Genomic DNA, 11,335 nt, shown 5'->3' with positions numbered 1-11,335 from the left:
GAAAGTCCCTTCAGAAGAATTGGAAGCTGACTCCCACAATCCCAAACACTCCAACTTGGAAAATATACACCAATCAATTTCATTAACCATAATATTATGACTACCTCCTGGTTTCTACATTCAGTGTCCATTTTCTTAGCTCCAATGATTATACAAGAGCACTTTCTAGTTCTACAATTACAGACTGGAGTCCAGCTATTGGACTGTATACATTGTTTGCCCCCTTTCATCTTGTTCTTCAATGGTCCGGACCACCACAGAGCAGGTATGATTTAAATGTTGGTGGATCATTCTCAGCCTTGCAGTGATACTGACATGGTGTTACTGTATGTGTGGCTGGTATAAGTGTATACAGTGGGTAAAATGTTGCTGGAGGTGTGACTGCTGGACTGAGAATAGTCCACCAAACCAAAATATCCAGTCAACAGCGTCCTGTTTCCACCGATGAAGGACTAGAGAAAGACCAACACAAAATGTGCAGCAACAGATGAGCTACTATCTTTGACTTTACATCTATAAGGAGGCCCAACGAGGTAGGAGTGTCTAACAGAGTGTGGTATAAAGTGTAATGAGCAAAAGATTGACTATAGTCTGAAATTATAAAACTACAAAGTTTTCCTCTGGTCAGTGGAACTCATTGGACAGTGAATGTAGAAACAAGAAAGTGTTCATAATGTTATGGTTGATCTGTGTATACATGTGATAATGAAACAATGTATTTATACATTAAAAAATATATATTTAAACCAATTTTTAAAAATTAAACTGGGTTTATAATGTTGCCTATTTTAAAATTTTTAATTATTCATTTATTTTTACGATTCTGTGTAGAATGTAATATCAACATTCATGATTTCATACTGGATTTTTATTCCATATTTGACTGATATGGTATAGAACTTATTAAAATAACCAGGGAATTATATCAATAAGCATACACTCTTAATGCACGTGTCAGGTTTATTAAGGCGACTTTAATGCTGTTCTATTGCCATCTAGCGCCTCTGCTAAGTAATTGCTTATAGAGCCAGCCATTTTGTCTCGCAGAGACAGGGTGAGGAAATTAAAACATCGAATGCCGACCATTTGCAAACCCTTGGATTGCTTAAACTGGACGTCCCGATGAAAAACTTAAGCATAAGGCTGATATTTTCCCTTCATGTGGCAAACCTTCCCCAAAACAAACCACAGTGAATCAGAATGAACTAGTATCTAATTTCAAAAATCATAACCCACATCCAAAGCTTGATATGACAAATTTAACCACAAAGAGTTCATTTCAACCAAGACATCAACCAAATGATTACTGGCTGCTGAAACATAGAGTGTCTACTGACTACACAAAGTCAACACATATGTTCAGCTAAACCTAGTTTCAGTTAATAGCAGAGTGATGTAAAACACCAGAAATATGCTGAAGAAATCCTTCTGAAGAGTGATTATCCCAAAATAAAATGACACAGGTCATCAGTTAATGTATTTTAATCAGAAAACACTGAGATCAAGCTCAATAAAACCACAGGTTTAACATGTACAATATTTTAGTAAATGCAAAAAAGTAAATGAAAAAATGTAAAAGAATAATTCTACAGTGAAGTTTTATCAAAACAATTGAATGAAACAAACTCATTTATTCACATGAGAGAAAAGTTCTTTTGTGCTTACTAATCATTCTAAAAATTTGCCACAAAGACTAGAAAAAAATATATAAAATGAGATGAAGTGTGTTTGCACTATGGTATTGCAAATTCATTGTCCTTGACACAAGCAATTGTTTCTCATTTTGCATCATATTATATATGGTATATACATTGATCTAGCAAGACAACATTAACAGAGTATGCTGATGTAGAAGAAAGAAAAAAAAGGATTTGCCTTACTAACAAGTGATCATTCACATGAAGAAAAAAAAAAAAATCATCTTAAAATATCGGGCTCATGTTCACAGGTGAGTAGTTTGGTCGCTCCGGCGAGACAGAGCTGTGTGAATGTACAAAAAAAGGCCCATTTAAAAGATGCGAAACATTTAAAATATTTACGACGAAAGTTAAGAGTTGTGGTTTGGTTGTTGGCACAGTCGAGGAACCTCACCTCATTATTGATCGCGATAAAAGCATCAATCAAGAAACCCAATGCAAGCATCAGTAGCACATGAGAACACTTCACACTCCACATTGAAAGGTCACCATGCCTCAGAGAAGTAAATGAAAAGAAGCTCACACAGTCCAGAAAGCAAGAGAGGGTCAAGGTACGAGCTAATGACACACATTATCCAGGCTTTTTTCCCCTTACGTCTTTAGGCATTCCCTTTTGCTCGTTTCCATATTAGCATGTTCTCCACATAGGACCTTGTCTTGAACATTTGCGTATGTTTAGTCCCAAGTTTGTCCTTACACATCATGCATACTCCTGTTCCAGGAAAGTGGCTGTACAGGGAACAGATTGGCTTTTTTTTTTCCTTTTTACATTTTTTGGCCTTTCATTAAATGGGAGGGTTTTCTTGAAGTGGTTTTTGGCTGCCTGTGTTGTTGTAGAAGACCGTAAAAAGACAGTGGCTCAGAAGGAGGACAGAGAAAAACACAGTCTCCAGCAGTGTCTGCTGACCAACTCAGCCACTGCAAGAGACCATCTGTGTCCAAACCTAAATGTGAGAAATCCAGAGCAGAGGACAATCCTGCAGCATTGTGTCTGTATGAGAGGGAGAAACAGAAATAGGTCTTCTAAGGAGACAGTGCACACTTCCATATGGCACTTTCTCCTTGGACCAGATGTCTTGCTTGAGTGCTGCATCCTTAGAGTCGCATGTACAAAACACGTCTACTTTAGGAGTTCTGACCCAGAATCATTCGCCAGTTCAAAGTTCATGTACAGTACAGAGTTCTCAAGTACGTTTCATTTATATATATATAGATATTTTTTTTCACAACAGTGGTGACATGTTTCAATGACGAACCCTACCGAGGAGGGAGAACCGCTGCAAGCATGCAAGACAAATGTAACAGATAACCAGCATACCTGTTGTTTCCATAGGCAGAGAGTCATGTAAGAGCAATTAAAATAACATTAAGTGGTCCCCAGACACTCCAAATTTGCAGAGCACTATGATACTGCAATAAACTACTAAGGTCATCAGCAGCCAAAATCGCAGGCTTGCTTTCCAGTGAGTATGATGATATGTCAAAATGGATTCAGCTGAATGAGATGGAGAGTCCAAACAACACTCGAATGCCAGTTTGAGGTCGCGTAATCCAACACAGATGAGTTTGAATTAACCTCCTTGTCAAATTCATTCTCATTTTCATCTGCAGACATTGCAGTGTTGCTAGGAGTATTCCAATGTGGGTAAACCAGACAGTTCAAGTCTCATTTGGACCGCACTTGGGACCTCCGAGTGGTTATTTATATGCAGTCCATATGGTGGAAAGACAAACTCACACAGGGGCTTTCCAAAGCTGGCCACAACAGCTTTTTATATTAACACTAGTCCACCTAAAACAGAGCTTGCAAGAAAAGATAAAACTAGAGCTAAACCCCAAGCCTGTTCTTCACTCCCAAACTGACTATTGCTACTTTTTCCCCCTTTCCATACACATATTGGCAGTATTCTTTTTGAATTTTGTTAGGACAACTAGCACCACTGCATCAGTGAAGTTAAAATACACTGTGTTCACACCAGTCCAGGTAAGTCATATTAGTTTAGTTAATATTGCAAAATGATGACATGAACTCTTCTGACTTGATACCAAAGAGCACATAAGACACCTACAGTTGAGTTTGTATCACTTTAGCTGTTCAAATGTCACTGTTTAATGTCGGTGACTAGAAAACCTATATATTAGAAGAGGTCACATTATTGGAGAATTCATGCAGGAATGTGATTTGAGGCCCGACGCCTCCTTCTGGCTGTGTACTTGTGGGGTTCCGGGGTCCTCTGGCAAAAGCACCACAATAAAGCAAGGGCAGCACAGACTAACAAACACACTCACAAAAGCGTACAAAAACACACACACACACATACAAACACACACTCGTTAGAAGTAACCCACTGCTCTGCCTGCTGGGCTCTGTTTGGAACTGTGGTCAGCCATCTGTAAACAGCAGAAGGGGCCCTCTGCTCTGGTGGGTGTGTTGTCCGTGATGCGTGGATGTTCTTGTGCTGATTGGGCTTGGTGAGTGCACATCAAAGGGCCAGCACACCTTCTGGTCAGAAGCGGCTGGATGGGTGGTTTTAAGCTTGGTCCTGGATTCTGGAGTCTGTTTGGGCCGTGGGAACCGGGGCTCATCTGTGAGTGTGTGAATGTGTGTGAGTGTGTGGTATGAAGGGAGAGGGCCCAGTTTTTCTCTAGTGTGCTGCAGAGGTGCTGTTGTTGGGGTCAGGTCGGGCGTTGGCAAGGTACTTGGCCCTCATGCTGGACGTATACTGCAGAGACACAAATAATGAACAGAAAATATGGCTTAAGCAAATATAAACTATAGACACAGACAAACCGACTTACTTACTTTCTGACATGGCTTTACTAATATATTTCTATATTTATATTTATATTTCTATATATATAACCTTTTAAATGTTTGGCTGCTTCTTTCTAAATAAAGTAATAAAATGACTAATGGATTTTCCATGTACTTCTCATTTGTTACAGATGTGTTTGTGTTCTTGTGAATAATAAAGAATTAATGGCAAAAATAAATAAATAAATAAAATAAATTTTACTACTCAATAAGGTGTCTTTTTGAGAGAAATACTCATTTTTGAGAGTGTTTTTTTTAAGCACTGCTCCAAATACAGCAACAAGTATGGACAATCTGGTGGGCCCTGAGGACAGGTTGTACTGCTTTATATAAAAACAATGAGGATTTAGCCTCTAAAAATAGTTTCAAAACACGACAGTAGGTTCTATGAATATGAAAGAATCCACTACAATCCTCAGGAAGTGGACAGCTGCAGGGCAGTATTAAAAGTGGAAACTGAAGAACAGACAAGACAGACATGTCATTCAGTGACACATTGAGCAGAGTTTTAAAAATCACTAAGCTTTAACATCAGAACACACAGAATCATTTCAACAGCCTTCTAAAGGGAACATTATTTCTGCCGCAGTGCTGCACTGAAATTGGGTCATGGATCAAACATGCCTGCAGTAGAGTACTACAGAAGCTTACTTTTATCATACAGTGCATGAACAAAGCTAATGTCAGTCAACCCAAAATAGCCTACAATGCATAACATAAAACAGATAAGAGATGACTTACAATATGAGATATTCATAACACATTTAGGTAACTGTATGCCCACAGCATATTCTCAGCAGTATGCATAAACCAAAAATCAGATGAATTACACATGGGCAAATGGGGCAATTCTCAGTAAGTGTCAAATTATGACACACAACAGAGGCAAAAGGCAAACGGTTTAAAAAACAATAATGATGCTGTAGACTGGGTGCTAGTTTAGAGCTGCATAAACTATCATTTACAAATTCAAAACAAACATTTTTACATTAACTGCAACTGCATTACTCAATCCATTAAAATAATCTTTACCCAAGAGATGGGGAGGGCCTACCACACTTGAAATCATTTTCTGAAATTGTGTGAAAATAGCAGTGAATGTCTGAAGTACCCGAGGTGTTTAATATATCATTAGCACTGCCTTTTCCTTGGCAATTTATAAGTGCAATGTTATGTTTAAAAACATGCTTATTTCCAGCTACAATAACCGGTGGGTCTTTCTTTGTATCTTGTAATACAAATCAACAGGCTCACAGTCCATAAACATGACTGATATAGCATATGTAAAATTAATTACCTCAAATAGCACATAAGTAACAAAAGGAATAAGACAGAATCAGATATCCTGGTAAAGCACAAATGCAGCAAACATGACAAAATAAATAAAAACACTGATGCAGTATGAATATTCTCCAGACAAACAGAGGGCCTTTAAAAAGTCAGGCTGCTTCGACTAATCATCATTCTTTAACTCTCAGTCACTCCATGCAGGTCATAGAGAACTTCTGTATGAGTTAAGAAGAAAAAAGACAACTTATGTTTGGGGCAGTGTTCCTTTGGAACAACAGAATCACCATTATTTACACAATGAGGCCAAGCTGGAGGAACTGCTGCTGTGACTTTGTGACTGTAGACCTTGTAGACCATCCAGAGTTAACTGAGTCTGGAGTATTATTTACAAATAAAATGCAGCATTAATTCTGGCCAAAACATTTAGATCACTAAAGTCAGCACTAGAGAAGAGTTTTAAAAACCTTTAGATGGATCATGATTCAAAGAGAAAAAAAAGATAATTAAATAACTGAACTTTAACGGGCATATAAATACAAAATGAACACGTAAAAGAAGGCCCCCTTGTGCTAACTTTATGCTGCAACCTGGACAGTCTACTTAGCCCAGCTGCTGTTCTATCTTTAAGGATGAAACCCATTTCTATGTTTTACCCCTACACCTTGTTTTTGTCATCTTTTGAACGGTTAGTTACAGATTGCAGTGGCTAAAATCTTCTACGAAATGGGCCGACTTACGACGTTGATTCGTTCCTACGTCGCGTCGTAAACCGATTTTCTGTGCAAGTCTGAACATACGTACATATTGTACGTAAATAACACACTGTAAGCACTTATCCTATCCTAATACCCATCCTCCTCGGTCCTGAGCCTTGTAACCATGTATTCTTCTGCTGCGCACACCAAACACGAAGTTCGCTTTACAACGTTTACGACGCAAAACCACTTAAGTCGAAACAAGGCTTTATACAGTAAATGGGAGATGTGTCGTAACCACGAAACATCGTAACTCGGGACTGACGTAACCCGAGGACCTCCTGTACAGCTAGTTATGTTTCATGCTTGTTATGAAAAAAGGGTCATAATGCATTAAACTACATTACAAACAAACAAAGATAATACTAAACAAACTAAATTATTATAGTTTTTAAAGGAGAAAAAAAAATGACATTTTTGACCCTTTGCAAAATGGAGAAATAGGATTTACGATAAATCTGAATATTGCTATCAGTAGTTGAGAAACAATAAGGCTAACATCAGTTATATTTAATTTTATAATGTAGCAAAAGTTGCTGTTGCCTGGGTCACAATATACATTGGACAAAATGTGGGTCACTTGGACAAAAGTTAGAAAAACCTTGCACCAGAGGACTCCTTGGATAGAACAATGCTATTGATATCAGAAATCTGCAAATTGATTTAAACCACAGGAATGTTGTGTTCGTCTTGAAACACGACACGACGGTGCGATACAACAGCAAGAGGCTCCAATAGCAAAGGTGCTGGAACAAGCAGCCAATGTTCTCCTCACTGGATACCGATGATTCAACTTTTCAACTGGGATATTGTGTTTACACTAATTCCTTGTACCTTTTTTTTTTTCTCAGGTGATTTTCATTTTCATATGATCAAAATTACACAACTGTATTAATGAACACAAGTCACTGTGAAGAAGTTTAAAGGTTTAAAGCTAATTGCAGTGCTTTTTAAAATGGAAAAATCTCTTTTTAAAGTCATCCATGATAAAAAAACAAAAAAAAACAAAACAAATTTAAATCATCATGATATTGGTGCAAACAGTAAATAAAAATAAACAGATCCATTAAATGCAATCAACTTCTAGATCACATATTCACAGGCACATACAATCAAAACTAAACCCAAGTAATCTTTTCACAACCTACTACGTGCTAATCTGTAGGTACATCCTGAGTTCTACCACAGGACACTGTACACAGATGTCATCCACATGTGAAACCAAAGGTAACTATCTGCCTCTCTACTGAGAACAGGAGAGAAGTGGGGACCAGAGGGGGCTACAGTGCTGCCCACATGTAATAAAAGGAACACCATGACACACCACAGGAGGGGTACAGCTTACTTCTGTCAGGAATAGGAGGTCAAGGAAATAGTGATTCAACACAGTGTGTTTTCAGTTTCCTAAAGGGACAGAGACCAGTGCAGTTGAATGCAAAGACTTGGACACCCCTGGTAATATGACATTTTACTGATGCAAAAAAATGGACACATTCTCTACATAACTTAAATATGACATTTTTACGCAAACTCTCCATTTCTATTCGTTTTCTGTGTTTTCATATTTAAAAATAAATATAAACACAGACCGCGTAAATGTTTTATTTTTCTTTTCCAAAGTGTCAAAGCTGCATTATGAAATTTGGAGAGTCTTTGTGTGGAAATATGTGGAAGTATATTTTGTTATGTTTATGCTTTGGACCCCTTCCTTGGGTGGAGGAATCTGATGGTTGTGAATGTGCTAATCACAGTAGAAGAGGGGAAAAAACTGTCTAAAACAGAAGACACATGTCTTCCACGGATATATCTATTATCATCATATCTTCAACAGACCCTTGAGACTCTCTCAAATCCTCATGTTTTCAGCTCATTGAGTGGAACCCTGTTTTGTGGCTGTCTGTGTGCCATTAATGACACGGTCCAAAAGAAAAAACCTCCTGCCAATTCAGACCCAACTACTTTCATGTCTGAATGAATATTTCAGTTTTTACAGTGTGCCTCAGCACACAGACACCATATTCTTATTCTTCCTGACTTCATGAGTAATTATTCTTCTTTCAATTATGATCAAAATATCTTAGTAATACAGCTTCATATTCAGCAAATAAATAGTAACTGTAGAATTGTTCACTTACTAAATCAACAATAATAAACAATTCAATAAATAATTCAACAAAACATCTCATTTGACCAGAGGTGTTCAAACATGCATACAACTGTATGTGGAATTGGAGAAGGAGGGGGGCCATTTTCAGTACCTGTTGAAATGGCAGCGGCGATTACCAAACCGAGCGGGGGCTTTCCGAGGCCTTTAACTGCCAGCTGCGCTGTTGGGTAGCATCCGTGGCAGTCTGATACGACTGCGCAGCGGAGGGGGGGAGAGCAGAAAAAAAAAAAAAACAACGACAAGAGAGTGTAGAGCAGATACACACGAGTGCCCATCTCCATTCACAGACACAGCCAAATGAGCTGGAGGAGGTGGGGCGGCATGCACACCACGAAAGAGGATGTGGGGTGGGGGGCACACAGCATGATTATAGTGGTAACGAGGGTCCACTTACAACGGCAAGACCACATTCTGTAATGCCAAGCCCATAACTCCCTTCCTATTCTAGCTATCATTAAAATCTCATGAACACTGACCTGGAGCTGGCATTTAGATATACTGTCAGTCCGGGCCTGAAAGGTCTAACTGACCCCCTTTTTTTTTTTTGCATGATCCCACCAAAATCTAAGTCTAGCAGACAGCCTGTCCAGAATGGTCATTCGGCAGACGTTCAGAGTTCCTAACCCACGCTGAATGTAGTACCACATGCCCTTTCCTGCTTTCCTTCTGTGCGAAGTGAATGAACTACAGTGTGGGAAGCAGAAAAAAACAAAACAAAACTGAATATTATACGCCTACAGCTGAGTGTGGTTAGATTTAGGTGAGCCTACCCACGAAAAGGCTGTCAAAATGACTCTGTGGACTGTGTTTGTGTGAGTGTGGTCATTCACTGAGGAGTGTTAAGTAAGTCAGACACTTACAGAGGGAGGAGGTGACTCTCTCCCAATGAGAGGAGTATTCTCACAGCGGGGATTCTGGAAGTTTGCATTCTGCGTCCTGTGTGACGAAGGAGAGGCACACACACACACATACATACACATGCATGAGCACACACGTAACACACCCTCTAAAATAAAGCATAGTAGAAAGTAGATACCCGAGTAAAACTCTGTTCTGGATTTTGCTTTTTCTAAAACTCAGTTCTGCTTCAAAGGAAAACTCTAAAATAAAGAGGCCCTGAGAGCAACTGTTCATTTGGTCAGAGCCGAATCAAATGAACTTGGAAATTCATGCCCTGCTCTAGCTTTGTGGCTATTAACAACATAACAAGGATCTGCAGTCTAGTAATGGGCCGTAATATGTAACTCTTATGTACGTTTTGAGGACATTTCTGAACAAGACAAGTGTTGGTTTAAAGAATGTTTGTGAACATTCTGGTATTTCCAAAATTTTATCTAATTTATATAATTTTAATGGAAGCCATGCTGAAACTAATCAGACTCTTATGGAGGTATCAGAATTAGATCAGAAATCTTAGATACAACTTGGCCCAAAACTAAAAAGGCTGCAGATCCCAGTCAGATCTCTGGTTCCCCCTGCTGGTGTCTCCTAGCGTCCCTCCTGAGTACAGGGTCTTAGCTTAAAGAGAGCAGCTGCAGCAGGGACAGTAGCACCCAGTTCATAGAGATGTCCAGGCCTCATCGGGGGGCCTGAAACTAAGTCATGGGGCAGATGGTGTGGACTATAAAGAAGACCTGGCTTTATCTGCAGAGCTGTTCTCATTCTTTTCTTTTTTTTTTTTGTGTAACGGATACACGTTGGGACGGGAAGCACCTATGATCCCATCTCTGATCTAAAACTGCAGTGAGTGTTCAGACGGTATGGTGCAGCGGAGAGGCTGGAGGTCCCTTCATACACTAAGACAGACTGCTGAGAGCTAATGATTAGAATAGAAGCCTAGCAGTCACTGATTTGACAGACTACAATGACTAAAATGCCTAACCATATACATGTCATCCGATCTGCTATGACAGCAAATAGTGTATGCGCACTTCACTCACATGTACTCGGTAACGGGAGCATTGCTGACGGTGTGTGCTGCTGCAGGGATGCTAGTCTCACTGCCATAGCTGCTGCCACAGCTGTACAAGCTGGGCATGTGCACCCGGTACAGGTTATCATGGTTCTGCCTTCCTCCGGCAGCCCCAGAGTCTTCCTCACCGTCCTCATCAGGCCTGCACACACACAAACACACACAATTAGGGCTGTAACTAACCATTATGACTATAATGGATTAATCTATCTACTGCTATTGGATTCACTGACAACTCCAAGATCCTCTTCCTTTGCCACAGCCCTCTTTTAAAATTGCGTCACTTGCTACAGATGGAATACCATTAATAGAGATGGTATACCAATGGGCAGATGACAGCAGAAAATAAAGTACCCATATTTGCTGGGACAAATATGGATGAATCCCGTACGATGATGTAACATATCTAGCCTGAAATAACACACACAAACACACACATTCACACATTCTGCCATGCCATAATATCAGCTATTTTTTTTTCTTTTTGTGTGGTGGGAGTGTTTGAGGACTTAACGCTGAGTGTGTACTCAAATAAGCTACCTGCGCAACAGCTGGTAGATATCTCTTTGAATGACTGATATCTGCTGATGTAAAGTGCACCATTGCTAACAGCAGCAGTGAAGTTTGCACACAAATTGT

At 39.4% G+C, this 11,335-nt stretch overlaps 1 protein-coding gene across 3 annotated transcripts in view; it reads right to left on the bottom strand.

Annotated features, from left to right (window-relative positions):
• Window positions 1-1,462: 1,462 nt before the first annotated feature.
• Window positions 1,463-11,335, bottom strand: part of ttyh3a (tweety family member 3a) — a 60,848-nt gene continuing 50,975 nt past the window's right edge. Inside the window, exons 12-14 of one of the 3 annotated variants that reach the window (XM_066674311.1) lie at window positions 10,665-10,838; window positions 9,585-9,660; window positions 1,463-4,420 (exon numbers count right to left, since the gene is read on the bottom strand). In XM_066674311.1, coding sequence (XP_066530408.1) covers window positions 4,343-4,420; window positions 9,585-9,660; window positions 10,665-10,838 — 328 coding nt within the window. In that variant the 3' untranslated portion in view covers window positions 1,463-4,342. Of the gene's footprint in view, window positions 4,421-8,836; window positions 8,918-9,584; window positions 9,661-10,664; window positions 10,839-11,335 lie in introns of those variants that run through there. The other 2 variants (XM_066674313.1, XM_066674312.1) reach the window with 2 other exon arrangements.

The sequence above is a fragment of the Hoplias malabaricus genome, chromosome 6 (genome assembly GCF_029633855.1).
Source record: "Hoplias malabaricus isolate fHopMal1 chromosome 6, fHopMal1.hap1, whole genome shotgun sequence".
NCBI lineage: Eukaryota > Metazoa > Chordata > Actinopteri > Characiformes > Erythrinidae > Hoplias > Hoplias malabaricus.
This window is presented reverse-complemented; position numbering and strand designations above follow the sequence as displayed.